Here is a 23,658-nt window from a genome sequence, read left to right on the forward strand (position 1 = left end):
GCCAGGCCGCTCCGTCCAGCCGGGCGCCAGCTCCTCCCGGGCGCGCGGGCGGGCCGGCACCCACCGACAGCGGGCACACAAAGCCTACTCGGCTTGCTCGGCGATCGGCTCCTCACGCCTGTGTCGCCGCGCGCCGCCAGGCGGCTCCAGGTTGGGCGACGGGCAGTGGCAGGCACAGGGCGTCAAGAAGCTGCACGCATCAAACCGCCGCGGGAGGGAGCGCGGAGGGGGGAGGAGGAGGAGGAGGAGTGGGAAAAGGAGGAGGGAGGAGTGGGGACCGGGCGGGGGGTGGAGGAAGAGGCCTCGCGCAGCGGAGGGAGCAATTGAATTTCAAACACAAACAACTGCACAAGCGCGCACCCATCGTACCGGAGCGTTGCCCCAGATCCGCGCCCGCCCCGTCCGTGCGGCGCGCGGGCGGAGTCGCCGTGGCAGCGCCGGAGCCCGGGCCGGGGGCCACCATCGAGGCGGGGGCCGCGCGAGGGCCGGAGCGGAGCGGCGCCGCTACCGCCGCACGCGCAAACTTGGGCTCGCGCTTTCCGGCCCGGCGCGGAGCCCGGGGCGCCCGGAGCCCCGCCATGTCGCGATCCAACCGGCAGAAGGAGTACAAATGCGGGGACCTGGTGTTCGCCAAGATGAAGGGCTACCCACACTGGCCGGCCCGGGTGAGCAGCGCGGCCCGCCGCCTCCTATCCACCTCCAGGCTTGGGTTGCATAACACCCGGGAGGGCACGAGCGCTCCGCGCGGAGGGGTTGGGAGTGGGGGCGGGGGGGGGGCGTCTGAGTCCCCGAGTCTTAGCCAAGCGACTCCAAACCCACCCGCCGGTTATATAATGGTGGAGGCGGGGTGGTGGGGCGGCGGCGGCGGCGGCGGCGAACACCTGGCCACACGGCGTCCGCGCGTAGTGGCGTGTGCGCGGCGTGGGGAACCGAGAGCGCCGGTCACTTTCCGGCCCCCGGCTCCGCGTGCTCAGTTCCGCCCCCAGCCCCCATACTCCCAGCGGTTTCGGGCGCGCTACACGGGCACGGGCCAGTCGTGTAACTCCTCCCACCCCCCAAGCGCCACTGCTACCCCCCTCAGGGACCCCCTTAGAGACCCCCAGTTTCTTCACTGATTGTTACCCCTGGTTCAAACTCTCCTCTTCTAGATGAGATGGTTAAGCAGGATCTCAGCCCAGAAAGGGATAAACGGAGGCGGAGTTCGCTTCTACAAAACTTTGGTTTGGGGCATCCGTAAGAGATCTGAAGCTGGGAGGGTCGAGGAATCGTTGTTGGGAGGTGGGGGGCGGAAGAAGAGGGAATCTGCCTGGTTTGGAAATCACCCGCTAGTACCCTTCACTCCTCAACCCCACAAAAATACTGCTTCGTGTGCTGCCAACTCAGACTTGGGGCTGAGGGTGGCAGGGCCCTTGTTGGATTGAGAAGTCCAGTCCAGGCTGCCCTCCCTGTAAGTGGAGGTGGAGGGAACCCGAGTTGCTTCTCCTCCCCATTTCTTAAGCCTCTCCCGCCAGAACGGTCCAGTCTGCCATGTGGTTGATTCAGCCCGCCAATATGAGGCGCCCCACCACCACCTCCGCCCAGCACCTGGCCAGGTGGGAGGGTGGGGCCCAAAAGCCCAGCCTGGAGCATTCATCGTGTTTCCCCTAGAACTGAGACAGGTGAAGTAACTGTATGGGAGGTTGCCAGAGGTTGTTGGAGGAGATTGGGGTGTCACAAGGGACAGTGCCTCCGGCAACTTATTTCAAAGATGGTGTAGGGCCTTTGGGTTTGGCCCTCGAGTATAGAGTGAAATCCAAGGGCAGAGAGAAGTAGAGGGAAGGAGTCTTCTGGACGAGGGGGCCAAGTGTAGAACTGCGTTATTGGCTGTGGGTTGCTCTTTTCCACGTGAGTCTGTGTCTTCATCTGGGCCAGACCCTGCCCTGAGGAAAGTTGGTCCAGGCCCCCCTGGGTCCTGCTCAGAGTGTGCAGACCAACTTTGGGGCCAGCCTGAGAAAATCCAGGAGATCCTCACTCTGTACCCTCTCCTCAGAAATGTGCCTAATCCCATATGCCTTGAGCTCCTTGTTCCTGGAAACTTCTAGATGTCTGGCCTCTGGAGTGGGAGTGAAGTCTAGAGTGAAGCAGGGCTCTCCCAACTTCCAAGGCCTCCTAGGGGACTTGGGTGGTGGTGGCGGCTGGGGGCAGTGTGAGCAAGCAGCCACGGTCAGCTGTGTGTGTGTATGTCTGTTTGTGGTGTGTGGACACTCGTGTACTTTACCCTGCACCTTTGATCCATCTGGCTTCTTGGTTCAGATGCCAAGGTCCTGGTGGGCAGGGCAAGAACTGAACCGAGGTCTCTACTGCTCCTACCTCCTGGGGGTGGGAGAAAGCCCAGAGACTGGGGAAGGGGCTCAGCTGGAATGTGGGTTGCAGAGGACCCCTTAGGGCTGCAGAGAAGGGAGGGCCCCATATGGATGCATACTGGCCCATATGAAGAAGACCTTCGGGTTTCTGGTGGCCTTGGAGTAAGGGCAGCACTGGGGCTGGGAATAATGTCTATTTCTTCTTCATCCCGGGCCTCTAGGACAGGGGGCAGTCTGTTGCTCGGTTGAGGGCTGGACCCTTTAGATAAAGTTAGAGTTGGGGGAGGGGGACCAGACTGGATCCCAAAGAGATAGGACCCCACCCTTTGCCTGCGCTCTGGGTCTTGATTATGAAAATTAGAGGGAGTGGTACACCCAAGGTAGTTATGTTCCGAATACATTCTGCTTGAATGCCAAAAGAGCAGACAAATTGGGGTCTCCTTACCACCCTTGGATGCTGTCTTAGTCTATAGAGTGGCAGAGTCTGAAGAGACTCTGGCTCTTCCTGAGATGGAGGAGGAATGGAGGAGCCTTGCTAACTGTTCCATATAATAGGCAACCAGAGCCCTCAGCCATGGTGAAGGCAAATGTGTGGACTTTTCTTCCTTAGGCCCTACTTCTGGGGAGGGTGACTGACTCTGGGTGAGACTGGAACAGCCCAGTGTTTGCAGAGTCCAGCCAGAGGGACCACGTGGTAGGCAAGACCTGCCTGGAAGGACGGTGTGACTCCATCTTAATCTTTTCCTTTCCTCTTCCTTCTGCCTAACTTCCCCGGGGGATCTCCAAGCACTTAACAATTAACCTGCAAGACTCAGGGATTTTTCCCCTTCTGTTCCTTCCTCCTTTCTTCACTTCCTGTTTCACAGTCCCAGAAAACCTGCACAGCCCGAGGGCCTCACCCATCTTTTCTCTCTCTGCCCCTCCCCCACACCCAGGCACCACCTTTTCTGCCTCTCCAGCTTGCCACACTTTCCTGGCCCCAACTGTCTCCTGCCCCAGATTTTCCGGTTCCTGGGTCAGGTCAGGCCTGGGCCCTGGGTGTGGTGGTCAGAACCCTGGCTGGCAGTCAGTGTGGGCTTAGCCTTCTGGGCTGCCTTCCGGTGTGCTGAGCCAGGCGCCCCTGGGCCTGGATTGGGTATGAGGCTGGGGGAGAGGTGTTTAATTTTCTCTCACCACTCCTCACCTGGGAACTTCAGACCTTAGAAGGTGTCCATGGGCTCTGGCAGGATGGGATTTCCTATGCTCCGGCCTGTCTGAAGGAGCCAGGCAAAGGCAGTAGGCAGGTGTGGGAGTGGAAGAGCCCCAGCCAGGGGGAAGTAACTTGCCAGGATTCCTAAAATGGCTGGGAAGGAGCAGAGCCCCCTCCCCTGTTGGCCAGTGGAGGACGTGCAGTGGGGGGTCTCCAGCACTTCTCTGGCCCCACCCTGACTCACTAAGCCTTGACTCACTTGTTCTGAGTCACAGTCTGGATATAAAGGCACCGCCTGGGAGACACATGTCTGTACTGGGGACACAGGCCTCCCCTGAGACCTCATATCCTCTATGTTGTCGATGAAGAACCGCCTTTCACTTCCAAATGCAAGATAAGACATTTCCTTTGTGGCTTGAAGGATGAAGGATCCACTGAAGAAGGAATGTCTCCCCTTTTTGGAGTGAGGGGTTGGGAATTCCATAAAGTGAAAAGCACTTGCTCTCCTGGCCCTTCCCCCACAGGTGCCTACTCTCAAGGTCAGATGGGGTGGGGGTGGCATTACCCTTTTGGGGGTAGATGCCCATCTGCCCAGGTCCTTGGCCTCCCTCTTTCCTCTCGACCCACCCTTTATTTTGCTAGAAGTCAGCAGGGTGGGTATATCTGGTGTGTCTCGTTCTATTTTTAATTCCCATCCATTCTTTTGTTTCTTCCCCGCCCCTGAGGCTGGGCAGCTGGTGGCCTCCTGGATACCATCACAGTGTTGAGCCACCTCTCTCTTTGAGTTTGTTTCCCACGGGAAGGAGACTAAAGGTCGGAGCGCCGCTTGCCTGGTCTCAGCTCCTTGAGAGCACCTCGAGCGTGTTTCCTGTTTCTGACTCCTTTGCTCACCCTAGCCCCTTTCCTGGGCCTCAGTTTCTCCCCTTGCATCACATTTCCTACAAGCCTGTTACTGCCTGGCTCAAGTGTGGCACTGAAAACATGGAGCCCAGATGAGTTCCTAACTGGGACCCTTAGATACTCCCCCACCCCCCACCCCCAGTTCTCTTTCCTGATGCACAAAGATCCACCGAAAGAGGCCTAGGAAAGGGCTTCTGCTATTATTGTCTTATGCCTGCCTGTCTCCTGGGATTTCTGAGCCCTGGAGCCTCTCATTTTATTTTTTGTTACCCCCTCTGAGAGGAGGGTGGGGAACTAGCTGGCAACAGGACCCAGGTGTCCTGGTGGAGGCGGCTCCTCCTCCGCCCACACCCCAGCTCTGGCTTCCTGAGCAGGGCCTGGCCCTCAGCCCTGGCTGGGGTTTCAGGCACAGCCAGGGACCCAGGTGCCAGACTCCAGGCTTGGGGGTGGGGTGTGAGTTAGTGTCCCCTCCTCCCTAATCTGGAGAGAGGGCCTGGGGAGGGGGGGGAGAGGAGCAGTCACATTCCTGGTTGCTGAGTGGCCCTGGGGGCGGGGTTGGGTTGTCATGGCGATGGGGATTGAGCTGGGGTGGGGGGACAGCATGCCTTTCCACCCCCTGCTCTCACACCCGTGTCTCTGGGTGGTGGGGAGGGCATAGTTTGTGCTGGGCCTTCCTGGGGAGGAGGGGCTGGACCTCTGTCCCCAGAGGCCACAGGGCAAGGGGGGAGGTGCTCAGGAGCCTGAAGACTCCATGTCTGGAGCAAGATGCCCCTCAGATTCTTGCCCAGGTTCCACCCCCTCTCCTGGGTGTGTGTCAGTTTATTTCCAGCCTCCCTGTCTCCCAGGTCCCTAGTCAGACACACTGTTCTACTCTCTGTGTGTGTTTAATCACTGCTTTGGCCTGTCTCTCTTTCCTATCTGCGCCTGGGGCCCCAGTCAACATGGCCACCTGGCCTCTGTCCGGCGGGAAGCCAGGCCGCTGGGGCTGCTGCAAGTGTTGCTGGGAGTTGTAGTTCTCCTCCCCTAACTCAGCTTGGCCTGGGCTTCTAGGGCCTGATCCGGGAGAAGCTGTGTAGGCCACTGCATCTCACTATTTCCCTGGCCTCAGACCTCTGTGCCTTCTCCATCACAGCATCCCTCACCCGCTAGGGACATTTGAGGCAGAGAATCAAGTCAGGAGCTGTTTCTGACATCTGGCCCTCTCTAACTTGTCCTGTCATTTTGGGAAAATCACTTTTCTGAGCTTCAGTTTCCTTGTCTGTAAAATGAGAGTGTATGTCACGTGACTTTCAAAAAGAGTTCCCCAAAATTCTTTGGGGGAGCTGCTACTGCTGGGTAATACTAAATAGGCAGCCCCTTGGCCTCACCTCTTCACTTTCAGTCAGAGCAGTCTGTTTCATAGTCATCCAGTGACTATTGTGTACCCACTGTGTGCTAGGCAGTGTGCTGGACGTATAAACAGACTTCTCTGATCTTGGGGAAGGTATAGTCAACATAGACATTAATATTGGAATTGTAAAAAGCACTGTGAAGGAGACGTGCTGAGAGTTTTATCTGGGAAGCCGATCAGATTGGGAGAGGTGGGGAAGCTTTCTGGAGGAAGTGATGATGGGCCTGAGGTCGGAAGGCTGATCAGGAGTTAGTGAGTATAGAAGACTGAGATCAGTGTGGCTGGAGCAGAGCGCAGAAGGACAGTGTACTGGGAGAAGACGACAATAGCGAACATATATGTGGGACGGACCACATTATGGTCATTTAAGCCTTACAACCCTTGGACTGTGACACTCTCCATTTTACAGATGAGGAAACTGAGGTTCTGTAAGTTACCCAAGGTCATACAAATATTAGTGGCAGCACTGGAATTCAGACCTTGACTTTATGGATAATGGTGAATAGGTGGTCCCTAGAATCCTGAAAAGCCACTAGCAGGGAGGAAGAATGCTCAGACCCGCACTTGGAAAGGCTCCCCCTGGTGGCAGCTTGGAGAATGGGTTGTAGTGAGGCAAGAACGGAGGCTGTGGTTTCAGTCCAGGCAAGAGGCGTGGCAGTGGGTGGACCCACCAGGGTGATGGCGGAGACATGGAGCCTTGTGGACGGGATCTGTTTAGGGATGCTGTTTGGTTTGTGAAGGAGAGGGAGGATTTCTGCTGGGCTTTTGTGTCTGACTTCCTTTGAACAAAGTCCTACTGCTAAAAATGGTTTAGAAACCCCCTTGGTGAACTGCTGGGTCCCTCTCAGTCTGATTTTCCACGTGTGTGCCTTAGAGGTCAGCCCCACAGCACCTGTCCTCTGGCCTCCAGTTCATGACCTTAGGGCTCCAGCTCATGCTCCCTTTCCTCATTTTGCTCTCAGATTGACGAGATGCCGGAGGCTGCCGTGAAATCAACAGCCAACAAATACCAAGTCTTTTTTTTTGGGACCCACGAGACGTGAGTGAGGGAGCAGAAGTGGGAGGGAGGGCCGGCTGGGGGGAAGAGCGGTGGTGCCAGCACCCCTCGCCTGTGGGGCTGCGCAGCTCAGATGCAGTGAGGGGCTCGAGAGCACAGTCTCCCATCTCTCACCAGGGCATTCCTGGGCCCCAAAGACCTCTTCCCTTACGAAGAGTCCAAGGAGAAGTTTGGCAAGCCCAACAAGAGGAAAGGGTTCAGCGAGGGGCTGTGGGAGATCGAGAACAACCCCACCGTCAAGGCTTCTGGCTACCAGGTGAGCTGCCGGCCGCCCCCAGAGACCACCCCCCCCCTTTGGAAAGCAGGTGTGGCCATAGGTGTGATCACACAGGGCCCACCTGTGGCGCTTAGTCTTCATGAACAGGGTGGGGCTCAGAAACCAACACCAGGGCTTTCAGAGTAGGAGCTCATGGGGTGAGGGGTGGGGGGCTTCCTGCAAGAGGGCATGGGGCTCTGGGTGTGCGATGTAGCTGTGGTGAGGGGCCACTTGTTAGACAGCGCCTGGGAGGGGCAAGAACAGGACTGAGGCGGTAAGTGGGGGCAGGCCTTTGGCGGGCCCAGAGTGAATAGAAGATGTGGCCTCAACTCTTTCCACAAAGGCTTCCAGGAGGAGGTGCTCGTGAGCCGGGCAGGATGAGGCGGGAGGGTGGGGGGCGGGGGTTGGCGGGGAAAGGGTCCCAGCTCCCTTTGGGAGAAGTTGACCCGAGGTTTTGCCTCCTGCTCCAGCCCTCCCCCCTCCTGCACAGAGCCCTGCCTGCCCGGCCAGTGGGTTTACCCCGGGGCTAATCCGACAGAGGTGGGTCTCAAATCACTTGTGAGACTGGGCACCTGGGTGGGGGCGGGGGAGAGGCGGGCAAAGGAAGGAGTGAGTGGCCGAGGGAGGGATCTGGGGAGGGGGCCCTGCGTGGCAGCTGCTGGTGCCACTCAGCCTCCACTGTCTCCACCACAGTCCTCCCAGAAAAAGAGCTGTGTGGAAGAGCCCGAACCGGAGCCCGAAGCCACTGAGGGTGATGGCGACAAGAAGGGGAATGCCGAGGGAAGCAGTGATGAGGAAGGGAAGCTAGTCATTGACGAGCCAACCAAGGAGAAGAATGAGAAGGGAGCGCTGAAGAGGAGAGCGGGAGACCTACTGGAGGTAACTGCCCCCTGCCTGGGCTCCCAGAAGCAGGGCTCCTAGTCTTGAGGAGAGAAGTTATTACTTTTTTAGGGAGTGTCCAGTCTGAGAGGCTCAACCCCTAGTCTTGGCGGGGGGGTCCCTCCTTAGAAGATGGGCCGCAGGAGACAGCTGGCAGAGGGCTGGAAGAGCGCTGGTCTGCCCAGGAAGGAGCCTCTGGGGAAAGCAGGGGGAGGCGGGCGTTCTCCCCGTCCCGCCTCAGCCGTGCCTTATCTCTGCCCAACCGCCGCAGGACTCCCCCAAACGCCCCAAGGAAGCAGAAGACCTTGAAGGGGAGGAGAAAGAGGGGGCCACGTTGGAGGGTGAGAGGCCCCTTCCAGTGGAGGCGGAGAAGAACAGTACCCCGTCTGAGCCCGGCTCTGGCCGGGGGCCTCCTCAGGAGGAAGAAGAGGAGGAAGAAGAGGAAGAGGCTGCCAAGGAAGACGCCGAGGCCCCGGGCCTGAGAGATCACGAGAGGTGAGTGAGCCCCCTGCCCCTTGGCAGTTGGGCTGGGAGGGCTGGGCCCTCTGCTGAGAGGAGGAGGAGGGCCTGCAGCAGTCAGCCTCTTGGGAGGCAGGGGGGCTTTCCCAGGAGAACGGCGCTGGCTGGGGCCTGGCCAGGCCAAGGCCACACCATTAACCCTTCTCCCCTCCAACCCTCCCCCGCAGCCTGTAGCCACCAATGTTTCAAGAGGAGCCCCTGCCCCGTTCCTGCTGCTGTCTGGGTGCTACTGGGGAAACTGGCCATGGCCTCCAAACTGGGAACCCCTTCCCCACCCCAACCCACTCTCCTTTTCCCACTCTCCCCCCTTCTGAGCTCAGACCCTGGAGATTGACCCCGATGGGGCAGGCCACGTGGCCCTCACCTCCGTGTCCCCACACACCTGTGACCTGAGTCAGGTCCGTGTCTTCTGCTCTGTGGGATGAGATGACGCCATTGTGTCCCTCCCTGCCTGGAGTTGTTTCCCAGTGTACTTGTTAGGGCCTGGACTGGCTATTTCCATCTCCTGACACCCCTCGCCCCCTTCCCCGGGCATTCTAGACGTCTAGGTTGGCTGGGATCAGGGCTATGAATGGAGGGGATGGAGAATGAATAGCAGGGTGGGCTTCTGGGGTCTGGGAGGGGCAAACTTCAAATGGGGGGATGGGTAAGAGAATGACATCTCCCTGAGCTCCTGTCCCTTCCTCCCACACCTATTATCCCAGCTGCCTGGATTCAGGGAAAGTGGGACAGCTCGGGTAGGGGGTGGGGGGGCGGGAGGAGGGGGCGAGGCGCTCCCTTCCATAAATCCTTGATGATTGACAATGCGCAATTGTCTCACTTAATGCAGACCCCAGGTGTTATGGGAGTTACAGTTTATTATCAAAAGATTTGGGTTCTTCCAAGTTCTTTGGGTCAAGGACCTGAGATCTGAAGGGCTGACTTCACCCAGCTTGGGTGGGAGTGTTGAGGAGTATCCATCCCCCTTTAGATCTCAGGCCAGAGATGGGATGCCCTGGGGAGACCCTTAGCTACCCTTTTCCCTCTTCTCCCAGTGCTCAAGGCCAGCCTACAGTCACACACGTCACCCAGACATAAAGGAAAAGACACATTTTTTAGGAAATGTTTTTAATAAAAGAAAATTACAAAAAAAAAATTTTAAAGAACCCCCCCCATCCCTTTGTGTGCCCCCCACTCTTGCCCCCATTTCTGAGGTGCACTGGGAGGCTCCCCTTCTGTTTGGGGCTTGATGACTTTTGTTGTAGTTGGAGCTTTGGTGTTCCTGCTGATGTCATTTCCATCCACATACCCCCGATCTGATCCACTCAGTGTTGTCACCAGATCCGATTTGTAACCCACTGAGAGGCCAGAGGGAAATAATCGCCCTCTCCCAACCTCTTTCTAGTGGTCTATTTGCCTCTTCGGTTTCTTGTCTCTTTCACCCTTGCCCCTCTCCCTTGGGCTCTGATGAAAAATTGCTGACTGTAGCTTTGGAAGTTTAGCTCTGAAAACCGTAGATGATTTCAGTTCTAGGAAAATAAAACCCATTGATTACTACATTGGATTTTGACTGATTCTTTGGAGGTGTGTTGGTTAACTGATGGTGCAGGGGAGTGGGGAAAGAGACTACAAATGATTTCCAAATTCACTTCTCAGATTCAGGTAAGGTGTGCCAGCTTCCTCCATTCTCAGTCTGTTGAAATACCTACAATTCCACATAGAATTTCACTCTTAAGAGTCTGGAGATCAAACCAGTCAATCATCAACCCTGAATATTCATTGGAAAAGACCCTGATGCTGGGAAAGATTGAAGGCAAAAGGAGAAGGGCACTGCAGAGTATGAGATGGTCAGGTAGCATCACTGACTCAATGAACGTGTGTTTGAGCAAACTCCGGGAGAAAGTGGTGGATAGAGGATCCTGGCGTGCTACAGTCCATGGGGGTCGCAGAGTCATACATGACAGACACTGAACAACAACGAAATTTCCACATGAGGGCGAAGTCACAGAATACTGCACCTAGTACTCTGGTTCTGCCCAGCCAGTTTAACATAGCTTCCCCCTAAGCACCTGGGAAAGTTCTTTTTAAGTTTGCACAAGAAGTAGGTTCACAATGGCCAAGAAAGAGAGGGTTGAGTCTGTTGTAGAAACAACTTGGAGGCTCAAGGGCAAAGCTAGGGATGCCTGCTACCGATAACTGTTGAAGGGTGAGGCGGTCCATAGCATGGAATCCTCTCAATACTCCCGAATTAAGTGGAATTGTTGGATTTCATCCTCTCTGAGGTTTCTTCCAGTCTGACATTTTGTGACTAGTTCATCCACTGGTACCGAAAGGCCAGGTTTCATCCTTTTAGAAAGCTGTGACACTTTGGTCATCTGCCTTGGCCCCCTCCAGCAGAGAAGGGCGGGCGGGGAGAGTACTGACTGTGGTCTCACTAAAAGGGAAGGCCCTCTGCTTTGAAGAAGCCGCAATCACGTAGAAAATGGAGCCATGGTCCCTGGTAACTACAATTCCCAGCGGCCTTCACGTAAAGCACGTGCAAGAATGTCCCTGGCACCGCAGCCTATCCGACTTTGCCTTCAACTCCCGACGTGCTTCACGGTGCTCTTACGCTTCCTCGATTTCCTACCCGGTCAGATTTCCTGCTTCCCTCTTGCTTCGTAGCGGCGGACTACAACTCCCAGCATGCAGAGAGGCTAGATTCGTTGTTGAGCGTCCCTTGTACAATTAGACTACATTTCCCAGAAATCTGAGTGATGGGATTGGGCGGGGCGTGGGTCCCACGTGCCTATGGGACCCGCGGAGGCCAGCGGATCAGCGGGAAGCTGAGGTGAGGATATCGTGAACCAGAGATTTCGGGATCTCTGGGTTGGTCGGGGAGGTGGGAACGGTAAGGTCCTTTGCCCCGGCATGGCTCAATTGCTTCGTCTGGGGTCTCCAAGCATCGGAAGCTCGGAGCGGCTGGGTACTGAAGACCGCTGGGGGCTGATCATTACCCGCACCTAGGATGGGACTGGAGGTGGAAGCAGCCTTTGGAGCCGGGGCCTGAGGGATCAATACCTACACAACAGTTCCCCTAGAGCGTGCAATGGAAGCCCCACTGCGGAAGGTCACCAGCCTCTCCAGGGCTGGTAGAGAAAGAAGAGAAAGATCTAAGGCGGGAGAGCTTCTGGGATCGCCTGTCTGAGCTTCAGATCTAGAATGGCTGAGGTTAAGGGACGTCTTATGGCAATCAACGCAGGAGACTCGGGTCTTGAGATTCGTGCTGCTACTATCAAGCTGTATGAACTAGGGCAAGTCACCAGCTCTCCCGGCCTTGGTTTCCTCGTCTCTTGTCAACCTCCCCCCAAACAGCAGTGTGATGATCAAATGCCGGGAATAGTAAGGTTCCTAACCGTAGATCTGTCACATAATAGTGCTCCCTAAGCATTTTTAAATTCTGAATGAAGGAACACTGAGGCCCTAAACTTCAGTTCAGTCGCTCAGTCGTGTCCAACTCTTTGCGATGCCATGAACACCAGGCACACCAGGCCTCCCTGTCCATCACCAACTCTTGGAGTTTACTCAAACTCATGTCCATCAAGTCGGTTATGCCATCTAACCATCTTATCCTCTGTCGTCCCCTTCTCCTCCTGCCTTCAATCTTTCCCAACACCAGGGTCTTTTCAAATGAGTCAGCTCTTCGCATCAGTTGGCCAAAATATTGGAGTTTCAGCTTCAACATCAGTCCTTCCAATGAACACCCAGGACTGATTTCCTTTAGGATGTACTGGTTGGATCTCCTTGCAGTCCAAGGGACTCACTCTCAAGAGTCTTCTCCAACACCACAGTTCAAAAGCATCAATTCTTCTGCACTCAGCTTACTTTATAGTGCAACTCTCACATCCATGAGAGTTTTTCCATGACCACTGGAAAAACCATAGCCTTGATTAGACAGACTTTTGTTGACAAAGTAATGTCTCTGCTTTTTAATATGCTGTCTAGGTTGGTCATAACTTGCCTTCCAAGGAGTAAGTGTCTTTTCATTTCATGGCTACAATCACCATCTGCAGTGATTTTGGAGCCCCCCAAAATAAAGTCAGCCACTGTTTCCACTGTTTCCCCATCTAATTGCCATGAAGTGATGGAACCGGATACCATGATCTTCGTTTTCTGAATGTTGAGCTTTAAGCCAACTTTTTCACTCTCCTCTTTTCACTTTCATCAAGAGGCTCTTTAGTTCTTCACTTTCTGCAATAAGGGTGGTGTCATCTGCATACCGAGGTTATTGATATTTCTCCCAGCAAGCTTGATTCCAGCTTGTGCTTCATCCAGCCCAGTGTTTCTCATGATGTACTCTGCATAGAAGTTAAATAAGCAGGGTGACAATATACAGCCTTGACGTACTCCTTTCCCTATTTGGAACCAGTCTGTTGTTCCATGTCCAGTTCTAACTGTTGCTTCCTGACCTGCATACAAGTTTCTCAAGAGGCAGATCAGGTGGTCTGGTATTCCCATCTCTTTCAGAATTTTCCACAGTTTATTGTGATCCACACAGTCAAAGGCTTTGGCATAGTCAATAAAGCAGAAATAGATGTTTTTCTGGAACTCTCTTGCTTTTTCAGTGATCCAACGAATGTTGGCAATTTGGTCTCTGGTTCCTTTGCCTCTTCTAAAACCAGCCTGAACATCTGGAAGTTCACGGTTCACGTACTGCTGAAGCCTGGCTTGGAGAATTTTGAGCATTACTTTACTAGCGTGTGAGATGAGTGCAGTTGTGCGGTAGTTTGAGCATTCTTTGGCATTGCCTTTCTTTGGGATTGGAATGAAAACTGACCTTTTCCAGTCCTGTGGCCACATCTTCATCCAGCATTAATTAAAAATAGTACTAGGTCTTTTGTTTACCATATTGAGAAGTATAGAGAAGAAAAATGACCCAATATCTCAGTATTCAGATAAACCAGTTGATATATATTTTAAAATGTATGTAGTTAGAAAATGCAAAAGTTATGGCAAGGAACAGCCCTCCCAAACTTCGTCTTCCCCAAAATAAGTACTTTAGTTGGTCCCTGTTTCCTTCTGGTAGATATTTATGCCTATGACAGAATATGTATTTTTAAATTTACCCCGAAAGGATAGTACTATCCACATGATTCTGTCTTGCTTTGTTAAAATCTTAGAAATAACTTGAATGACAGAAACAGCTCTGTAAAATTTTATGGATAATGGAACTGAGCTCAGAAGACAAGGGTCACAGAATGAGTTGATGGTGGAGCAGAGACTAGATCTCAGGTCCTCTGACTACCCAGTCCAGAGCTTTTAATGTCATCATAGTGAACTTTAATTGTTCTTTGAATTAGGCTTCATTTTTACTATGGAGCAAGGTTAATGGTACCTCCTTCGTCAGTTGTCCTTGGGGTTAAATGAGATGACACAGGAACGCACTTAGCATGGCCACTGGAAGGTAGCACGTGCCCGTTGGGTTAGTCCATTTTCCTTCAAGAACTGGGAAGCTTAGAGTACATACTTAGTTTGGAATTGTAGGTCTCTGTAATCCGACAGTCTTGCTCTGGATCTTTTTCCTTTAGAAAAGAAACTATCTCAGGGGGAAGTGATTGTTTCCTGATTGAGATTAGGAATTGGAAGTCTTATAGGCCCAGGGGAGTCCAGCAGGCTATGGGGTTGCAAAGAGTTTGGACATGACTGAGCAACTGTGCATGCACATGGGGACATCTTAATCCCAGTTTTTATCTCTGCCGCCTGTTTGTCTTAACCTATAATTGCCTGGTTTTCGGACTTATGCCAGTGTTTTCTTTACATCTTGCTGTTGGTGTATTTATTGAAAGATTTTTTATTGAGTACCTAATACTTGCCAAGGGTTTCCCAGGTGGTTCAGGGGTAAAGAATCCACTTGCCAATGCAGGAGACTTGGGTTCAATCCCTGGGTCAGGAAGATCCCCTGGAAAAGGAAATGGCAACCCACTCCAGTATTCTTACCTGGGAAATCCCATGGACAGAAGATCTTGGCCGGCTACAATCCATGGGGTCACAAAAAACCCAGACACAACTGAGCAACTAAACACTATGTGCCAGACCCTACTAGGATCTTCTAGATTCAGGATGGATCTAGATAACATGGTCCTGGCCTCAATGAACTTTTTTGGACTTTGAAGTCAGGTGTCTGTGGGTTTGAATGCTGATTCTCCCACATAGTAACATTATGACCATTGACAAGTCACTTAAATTATCTGAGTCTATATCATCATCTGTAATAGTGAAGATAGATCTTATGAGGATTCAGTAGGATGGAGTCCATTGAGCCATGGAGTAGGTGCTTAAAAAGATGTTTCTTCTCTTGTTTCTTTGCCCTCTTGTTTCTGTCTACCTCAGAGCTGACTAGGAAGATTTCTGGGTCTTTCGCTGGCCAGGGGACTTCTCGCAGCCTCCAGCCATGCGGCTGTCTGCTCTGCTGGCCTTGGCATCTAAGGTCACCCTGCCTCCCAACTACCGCTATGGGATGAGCCGCCCAGGCTCCTTGGCAGATAAGAAGAAGAACCCTCCAGGGACCAGGCGGCGCCGGGTGGCTGTGGAACCCATCCCTGAGGAAGACTGGCATCTGTTCTGTGGGGACAGGGTGAGAGTTTCAGACAGGTTGGGTGGTGGAGTGCTCCCGGGCGAGGATCGCCCTCCCTGACCCTTGCTATCTGCCCACAGGTAGAGATCCTAGAAGGCAAGGATGCCGGGAAGCAAGGCAAAGTGGTTCAAGTTATCCGGCAGCGAAACTGGGTGGTTGTCGAGGGACTGAATACAGTAAGTAAAGAGTGAGGGTGGTGATGCTCAGGAAGCCTGTGCCATCCGTCCCTGTCTATGAAGAGCGGCACAGGGAGGAAGGAGGCTGGCTGAGGGGTTGGTGCGACAGCTGAACCTCCGAACCTTTCACTGTTCAGCATGGACTGAATGCTCTGAGTTGCGGTAGACAAGCCACCTTCACACCCCTTGGTTTCTGATAGCCACCCTCCCCCCTTCTTTTGGACAGCATTACCGCTATGTTGGCAAGACTGTGGATTTCCGGGGAACCATGGTCCCCAGCGAAGCACCCTTGCTCCACAACCAAGTCAAACTTGTGGATCCTATGGACAGGCAAGCCTAAAGGGCTCTGGTCAGAGGGTTTCCTGCCTTCTGTTGGAAGGTTGTTGACCATATTTATCCAAAGGGAATGGTGGGTTGGATGTGCTGGATATTGAGAGGGGCCATCTCATGGACATGTCCTCCTGTAGGAAGCCCCAGTCCAGGGGTAGCAGAGAAATAAGATGGTGACTTTGGGGCTGGAAGATAGCAGGGAGACCTGCTCCCTGGAGGTCTCACTTCTTCTTTCTACTAGGAAACCCACTGAAGTGGAGTGGAGATTCACCGAGGCAGGAGAGCGAGTACGAGTGTCCACAAGATCAGGAAGGATCATCCCAAAACCTGATGTTCCCAGAGCTGATGGCATCGTCCCTGAAACATGGATTGGTGAGGCTGGGTGAGGGGCAGGAACAAAAGTGGGAGTGGGAGTAAGAGATGTTAAGAAGCCCTCCCACCCATCTTCCTTCCTCTGGTTCAATAGATGGCCCCAAAGACACATCAGTGGAAGATGCTCTAGAAAAAACCTATGTGCCTCGTCTAAAGACATTGGAGGAGGAAGTGATGGAGGCGATGGGGATCCAGGAGACTCGGAGACACAAGAAAGTCTATTGGTATTGAGTCTGGGGGAGCCACTTCTCTCCTCGTCTTAAGCCTTGAAGGTTGCGGCCACCTCTTCTTCAGACACTAATAAAGAGCCTTGGGTCCTCTGTCTTCTGGTAAGACTTGCACCCTGACCCCTGTTTCAGGGGCTGAGGGAGGGAGCATCTGTCCTGATGTTATGACAAAACCTGGATGGAAGTTAACAATCTTAAGGGGGTCCTCCCACAGGGCAGGGCCTGCAGATTTCTCAGATGGAGGTCGAAGGGAGAGAGCTTCCCCTCACAGAGACCTCTGAATAACAGGGCGCTGCCTGTTAGGAAGACTGCAGGGACTGGGAGTATGAAACCTAAATTAGAACCTCAGCAGGATTCAGTACGAAGGATGCTGGTCTGTCCTTTATACCTAATAGAAATGGTAGACGAGTAAAGATTTCAATTTTTTAATAAATTGAAAATAAACTTCTGCATAATATTATATAACATATACAGGGAGAGAAAGAGTATGACGCTGGTTTGTAGGGAACCCAGATGCCAGGGAGGATGCAGGATGCTGGTTCTCTGGCTGAGGAGGCAAAGACTGCCTCCCAGCGTGGTGCCTGGCAGTTTCAGATAGGGTCTGAGATGCACCCTTCCTCTGGCTGCGTCAGTTGTCTTCAGTCTCCAGAAGAGAGAAGGCCTCACCCAGAGGCCCTTTGGTGGCCACCAGAACCAGGTTTCTTGGAGAGAGTTCGGGACTGAAGATGGGTAGGAGCTCAGCGTGGAAGCCTGTGAGAAAGGCAAGGCTACTCAGGAGAGAATTGAAACAAACTTGTACCCACTTCCTGCCTGACCTGTAGGCATAGCTCCTCTCCGCATAGGAGAGGCCCAAGGGGATCTAAGGAAACCCCGCTTTTACCAGGAACATGAGTGCCCGAGATGCTGACTTGGGAGGAGGCAAGCCTCAACACACTGTAGGGATGCTGGCTTAAGATGCGCCTCAGGGATGTTTCACCTATCCTATGGTGACAGGCATCCAGATTCAGCAGGAATTTGCATTAACAGCACCCCCCCAACCCCTGTCTGATGCTGAAACAGCTACTGGTCCTAGAATCACCATGGTGATGGGCCAAGTCCCAGCAGGTGTAGGGGCGGGGACCTGAAGGAGACCCCTAGAGCTCTAGCCCCTCTAGCCCTGGGTCCCTGGTGTGGCCCCCCTCACCCTGCTCCTGAAGGTAGAGCAGCCGGTCCAGTAGAATCAGCGTCTCCACCAGTGGGGCCAGCAGCAGGGCCAGGCTGAAGAAGGCCACCACACGGTTCTCCTGGGCCTGGTGAGCTCGAAGGGCAGCCACATTCAGTGGCAGGTGGGGGTCCAGCCCCACCCGCTGTAGCCCCCGCTGCACATATCTGTTGGGTCAGTCATAGACAGTACTCAGCTTAGAAAGTCACTCCTCCATTCAAACTGTCTGTTTCTAATTCAATTCCAGCTCTGCTTTTCTAGCTTAAGATGCATTTAAAATATATATATATTTATTTGGCTATGCTGGGTCTTGGTTGTGCCATGTGGGATCTAGTTTCCTGACCAGGGATCGAACCTGGGGCCCCTGCATTGGGAGTGCCACTGGAACACCAAAGAAGTCCCTTAAGATGCATTTTTATTTAAAGAGTTTTCTGGCCGTGAACTGTCCATTCAATAGCAAATCAATCCAAAAATTTATTTTTAGACAAACCAATTATTTGGGCTTCCCAGGTGGCGCTAATGGTAAAGAACCGCCTGCCAATGCAGGAGACTAAGAGATGTGGGGTTCGATCCCTGAGTCAGGAAGATCCCCTGGAAGATGGCATGGCAACCCACTCCAGTATTCTTGCCTGGAGAATCCCATGGACAAAGGAGCCTGGGGGCTACAGTCCATAGCGTTGCAAAAAGTCAGACACGAGGTGACTTAGCACGCACATATGTCCAATTATTTAGCCATATTTTTATCATTTCAAAAATTTGATAAAAGAGTGACAACTGCCTTTTAAAGAACATTTGAAGCTGTCTCAGAACTCAGTCACTACCCCCTCCCCCAACCCAGCACGTCTAGATTTTCTTTAGGACACGCTGACAAGTTGGGGTGGGAGGGGAATCATACCCCAAGTAGGTGATGCCCCCCATCTTACCCCCCCGCCCCGTCCCCCAGCCTCACTCTTCGATCTTGAGCTCGTGGACCCTGGGAATCCCCTGCACGCCTGGCCGCCGGAGCTCAGGCTGGGCACACCGGATGACGGTCTCCAGTGCCGCGCGGTAGCAGTGGGTTCGGAGGCTGGGGCCTGCTTTCTGTAGCCGCTCAGCATACTCCTCCAGGGCATGGCAGGCCCCCTCCCGAAGCCTGTAGGGCAGTTCATAGCCGGGTAGCCCAGCCACCCACTGACTCAGTGGGTAACCACCAGGGTCACTCAGCTTCATGTAGCAGCAGCCCACTGAAGCCAGGGCCACCACCTCAGGGCAGCAGCAGAAGTGCCTCAGCAAGGCAACACTCAGATCCCCACAGGCGTGGAGGCCCGTCAGCAGCAGGCGGGCCCTGCTCTGAGGTGAGGTCTCCAGCGGAAGCAGGAGCTCCTCACACAGGGTCGTGGGGTCCACCCACCTAACCACGTGGTGTGGGGGGTGACGAGGGCCAGTTTGGACCACCTGTGGAGGTAGGACAGAACAAAGGCAGATATGAGGCCTGTTTCCTGTCCATACACCACCTCGGGCCACAGGAAGGGATCTGTCCTGAGTTCCTTCCCAAGGAGGAAGGTGGGAGAGCAACTGGGGCAGAGGAAATGGGATAGATACTGCGTCTGTCATTACTAACTGCAAATCTTTTCATCTCTGAATACCAGCTTCCTCATTTGTAATGAGGCTGATACCTGATTGGCCACTTTGTACAGCTGGCTGTGAGGAGGATGTATCGGTGTAGAAAGCACTTTTTAACTAGAAAGTGCCTTTAAGATGAGGCTTTGGTGAAGGAGGTAGCAGAAACAGGGACACACCGTCTCGAGCTGAGACATTTAAAAGAGAGAATTCAGCGTTGGTGCCTAGTTTCAGCCAAGGCAGTCCTGGTCTCATGGTCCTGGCTGCAGGAAGAGCTGGTCTACCTTTGGGTTCCTCTTCTCCTCTTTCTCCAGAGTCTGTAGGAGCTCCTGGTCTAGGCGCTGGGCTCTCTCCACCAGTCTCTGATCCCCTTCAATGCTCTTTACCATCAGCCCCAGCCCCAGCGACATGAAGCGGGAGAGATGGCCCTGGAGTCAAAAGAAGGGGGGTAAAGACAGCCCTGTTCAGGGTCCCCTACATAGTCCCCATCCCTATCTATGGTTTGGACACCTGAGTACCAGGCCCCTAGAGACTTAAATTCTGCCCAGCTTACTTCCTGCATTCCTTATTACTTGCCCTTCTGGGCCTGACAACCCGCCTTCTAGTTGTTCTATCCCCATGACAAAAAAAAACACAAAAAACAAAAGCAGACTATTATGGGTCTGGCTCACCTGGCCTGAGCCTACATCCACAACCTGGGTGCAGCCTGTGAGGTCACTCAGCTTCTTCACCAGCTGAAAGAAGAGGGAACAAAGGCCCCCTGGCCATTGGTTGTTGGCTCCCAGGGCAAACACTCATAAGGAGAGCAGAGAGGAGCTGAGGATGGCAGAGGAAGACGGGTAGGGGGTGCCATGGAAGAGACAAGAGACATGGAAACCAAAATAGGGTGTGCTGACCCCGGCTCAGGCTACTATCTTTGCTCCTCTCAGGACAGTGATTCAGTCCCCATAGAACAAGAGTCCTGCTGTGATGCCATCAGCAGACTGTGAAGATTATCAGAACAAGAATAAGACAGTGATTCAACTATAGCCACCAATCAACCCAGCAAAAGGATGAAGATAGGCTTACAGTATACCTGCCAAGGAAGGGACCTTCTAGGGCCTCTGGTCCTATAGGTGATAAAAGGTGCCCAAACCTTTGTAATCCATAGGATTACTTAAGGAGTCCCCAAGGCCCCCAGATACTACCTGTACCCCAGCCATCTCCTCACCTCTCCCAGCCTCCGAATCTCATGCTGCTTCTTGGGCCTGACATGTTTCCGGAATGGAGCTGTCAGTCGGGAACTCTGGCTGGGATTCTCCAGGAACTCTGAGGGGGTCTGAAACCCAGGCGTCCGGGTAAAGGCCAGGGCATAGGCTGTGGACTTCAGGGCCAGCAGGGTGAGTGGCCACACCGACCTGTACCTGAGATAGCCCGCCCAGGCCCCCAGTGAATAGTCCCATTGCATCCTGAGTGTGCCAGCTTACAACCCAGGAAGCCCCTGTGAGACTGAGCAATGGCTCCCTGCAGGGCTCAGCTCCGAGTCCCCCAGCACAGGGTCCCTCTTGCCCATACCTGGCCACTTCCCCTTCTCTGGGCATCCCCAGCAGCAGCGTGGCCAGCTGTGGCGGGTTCAGTCCATCCAGTGCTTCCTGCCATGAGCAAGGGAGTGTGCCCCACAGGTTGTCTGTGAAAAATTCCTGCAGGGGAAAGGGAGAAGCAATCAACAGGCTACTTCCCCTCCCATTCTTCCCTACCCACACAACACATGGCCACCAGCTGCAACTAGCAGGAACCTCTCCTCATCGGAGTCACTTCTCTGAAGTCTGCTCTAGCCTTCCCCTCCTTCCTGAGCCCAAATTGCATTCTGGACACACTTCTCCTTTTAGCAAAGTCCCCCTTGTTTATATGTGTGTCCGCCACTCAGCTGAACTTAAGGGCATGTGTGGTGGCTTTGCACCTGCCTCCTTAACACAGCAGTGACTAACACACACTATCAGTATGTTACCATCTAGTAACCTACTGTTACATGTGCCAGACACCACAGACGCCAGACATTATATATGCCAAAATGTTTGTTTTTATTTTTGGTCATCACATGTGACATGTGGGATCCTAGTTCCCTGACCAGGGGCTGAACCTGGGCTCTCTGCAGTGAAAACGCCAAGTCCTAACCACTGGACCACCAGGGATTCCCTGCCAGAATGTATTTTTATTCATTTATTTGTTCAACACAAATTCTGGAGCTTTGCTTAGGCATCAAGTTCTATCCTAAGCTCAGGGGATACAAACAACAAAACAAACAGACAAGATCGCTGCTCTTGCAGAGTTAACATTTAAAGAAATTATTTCAAGTAACATCAAGAGCCACATAGACAATAAAACACTAATGAGACAGTAACATAATGGAGAGTTTGAGAGTGTACTCTTAGAGTAATACAGCACATGTGAAACACTGCATGCCTTGGTTGCCCAGAGGCAGGGGCGGAGGTAAGTAAAATAGGTGAGGAGGGTCAAAAAGTACAAACCTCCAGTTACAATGTAAATGTCATGGAGATGTATAATATGGTGACTGTTGTAAATACTACTATATTCTATGTCTGAAAGTTGCTGACAGTAGATCTTAAAAGTTCTCATCGTAAGAAAAAAATTAACTATGTACAGCGATGGATATTAACTGATGCAAGAGATGGTTAGATAGCATCACTGATGCAGTGGACATGAATTCATTTAATGGACATGAATTTGAACAAACTCTGGGAGACAGTGGTGGACAGGGAAGCCTGGTGTGTTGCAGTCCATGGGGTCACATAGAGTCAGACACAACTTAGCTACTGAACAATTATTTCATAATATATACAAATAGGAATCATTACATTACACTCCTGAAACTAAAATGTTACATGTCAATTCTATCTCAACTTTTAAAAATTCAGGTAGTAGCAAATACAGAATACTTTAATATGCCAGATACTGTAACATTTTATATATGTTAATGCATTTCATTAATCTGTCCAAGTCAAGAAGCTAGTAAGTAGTACAGCTAGAATATGAAACCAATTCAACCCTAGAGTTTTGCCCTTAACCACCCTACTCAATTGCCTTTCTGTTGAGGAAAAACATTCCAGGAAGATCAGTAAGTGCAAAGGCCCTGATCAAGCCAGTGTATATGTAGTATAGTGAATGTGGGAGAGAATGAAATGTGATCAGGTTTAAAAGGGAGCTTGTAGGGTTTTATAGGTAATGGTAACTATAATTAGGATCCAGGCAAGAATACTGGAGTGGGTTGCCATTTCCTACTCCAGGGGATCTTGTCAACCCAGGAATTGAACCCACATCTCTTGGGTCTCCTGCATTGGCAGACGAATTCTTTACCCCTAGCGCCTCCTGTGAAATCCCAGAGTACCTAGGAAGCAAGAAATGTCACGATCAGATTTACATTTTTAGAACAGTCTGTTTTGTGAAGAAATGGGTATGGAAGGGAGGAAGCAAATACAGAAATCAGTTAGGAAGTAGTCCAGAAGAGAGATGATGTTGGCTTGACCTAGGGTGGTAGCAGTGTCAATGGAGGCATATGGGTGAATTTGGTGAATTCTGTTGAATCAACAGACTTGTTGAAAGAGCTGAATCAGAAAAGAGCTGAATCAAGGATGGCTTCTGGGTTTGGGAAATGAATAATTCCGTGGATGCTGGTGGCATTTATACATCATCTCATTTATTCTTCACAATGATCCTTCAAAATGGGATCCATTTTACAGCTGAGGATCTGGGGCTAGGAGGAATTTTTATGCCTAATGTTAACAGGATAGGGAAGGCTGGATTCTAGTCCGACTCTGTTAACTTCAAAGTTAGAATTGTCCGTTACATGGCAAAACAGGAATTTATTCAAAACCTGAATGAACGAACATGTGTGTTCTTGAAAACACCTCACATGTTGCTGGGATAGTTCAACATTGCCGCAGCAGCATGGCTCAAACGCCCATGCGCTTTATTACTCTGGACACGAGGAGATTAGAAAAACAACCCACATGCTAGAAATATTAATATTTAGGTCATCAGGGGAAAAAAAGAATCGGGGGTTTTGCCCCAGCTTTAACCCTTTCTTGTACAGACAAAAGACTGAAAAAAAACTATTAGAAAAAAAGATCAGACGCTAACTCTCCAGATTCTCCCCTATTCGTGGCTAGGTAGCCAATCACACAAGCAGGAGCACCCCACCCACATCCCTGTGGCCTCACGATGATGTAGGCGTCCAGGATGGAACGGTAGAGCGTCACGACCCGGGTGAGGTTCACCGCTAGCTGTCTCCTCTCTTCATGAGAGAGGCGCCGGGCGGAGACCCCGGGCATTCCGGGGCCCAGACGGTGGCGCGGGGAGCGAGAAAGCAATGAGGAGAGAACCAGGGTCAGGACCACGCGGGTCCGGGACCCGGGCTGGGCTCAGCACTTCAGGTGGTCTCAGAAGAAAAAGTGTCCGGTCCCCGATGTTGCCTTTCCGGGATTCCAGGCTGGGGGTGAAGACTTCAGGCGCACTCCTGACGTCACAGGTCGCGACGTCCCACAGCACCAAGGTTTCTACGTCTGAGACTAGCGGGGCGGGGGTGCCAGCGCAGTGACGTCACAGTGGTGTCGCGCAGTGCCCAGCTCACGA

General features: G+C 52.7%; 3 protein-coding genes across 6 annotated transcripts; 2 read left to right on the forward strand and 1 right to left on the reverse strand.

The window, feature by feature from the left end:
• The first annotated feature begins 337 nt into the window (after positions 1–337).
• Positions 338–9,640, forward strand: HDGF (heparin binding growth factor). Its single transcript, NM_175832.2, is given in 6 exon segments — positions 338–665; positions 6,784–6,860; positions 6,996–7,134; positions 7,828–8,013; positions 8,285–8,508; positions 8,700–9,640. Coding segments are annotated over 6 exon segments (720 nt in total). The 5' UTR covers positions 338–578; the 3' UTR covers positions 8,707–9,640.
• Positions 9,641–11,310: 1,670 nt separating this feature from the next.
• MRPL24 (mitochondrial ribosomal protein L24) lies at positions 11,311–16,322 on the forward strand. The gene is made up of 6 exons (NM_001034576.2): positions 11,311–11,341; positions 14,881–15,124; positions 15,205–15,300; positions 15,527–15,630; positions 15,872–16,002; positions 16,097–16,322. Exons 2-6 carry the CDS (start codon positions 14,942–14,944, stop codon positions 16,231–16,233), a joined length of 651 nt encoding a protein of 216 aa, NP_001029748.1. The 5' UTR covers positions 11,311–11,341; positions 14,881–14,941; the 3' UTR covers positions 16,234–16,322.
• A 316-nt stretch (positions 16,323–16,638) lies between these two features.
• On the reverse strand, positions 16,639–23,610 carry METTL25B (methyltransferase like 25B). Of its 4 annotated transcripts, NM_001015641.1 has the most exon segments (8): positions 16,641–16,979; positions 17,413–17,597; positions 18,380–18,864; positions 19,314–19,457; positions 19,701–19,763; positions 20,240–20,432; positions 20,584–20,708; positions 23,247–23,610. In NM_001015641.1, coding segments are annotated over 8 exon segments (1,428 nt in total). In that variant the 5' UTR covers positions 23,358–23,610; the 3' UTR covers positions 16,641–16,857.
• Positions 23,611–23,658: the final 48 nt, after the last annotated feature.

Source organism: Bos taurus, chromosome 3 (assembly GCF_002263795.3).
Source record: "Bos taurus isolate L1 Dominette 01449 registration number 42190680 breed Hereford chromosome 3, ARS-UCD2.0, whole genome shotgun sequence".
NCBI lineage: Eukaryota > Metazoa > Chordata > Mammalia > Artiodactyla > Bovidae > Bos > Bos taurus.

What these genes read in the sequence shown, in the direction of transcription:
- MRPL24 (NM_001034576.2), top strand. Translation starts at nt 14,942, where the DNA reads ATGCGGCTGTCTGCTCTGCTGGCCTTGGCATCTAAGGTCACCCTGCCT. An exon ending in ATCTGTTCTGTGGGGACAGG is followed by an intron (nt 15,125 to 15,204) that starts GTGAGAGTTTCA and finishes ATCTGCCCACAG; the next exon opens with GTAGAGATCCTAGAAGGCAA. An exon ending in TTGTCGAGGGACTGAATACA is followed by an intron (nt 15,301 to 15,526) that starts GTAAGTAAAGAG and finishes TCTTTTGGACAG; the next exon opens with CATTACCGCTATGTTGGCAA.
- METTL25B (XM_059884656.1), bottom strand. Translation starts at nt 23,357, where the DNA reads ATGCCCGGGGTCTCCGCCCGGCGCCTCTCTCATGAAGAGAGGAGACAG. An exon ending in TCCTGGACGCCTACATCATC is followed by an intron (nt 20,709 to 23,246) that starts GTGAGGCCACAG and finishes TTTCCCCTGCAG; the next exon opens with GAATTTTTCACAGACAACCT. An exon ending in GCTCTACCTTCAGGAGCAGG is followed by an intron (nt 16,980 to 17,412) that starts GTGAGGGGGGCC and finishes CCTTTCTCACAG; the next exon opens with GCTTCCACGCTGAGCTCCTA.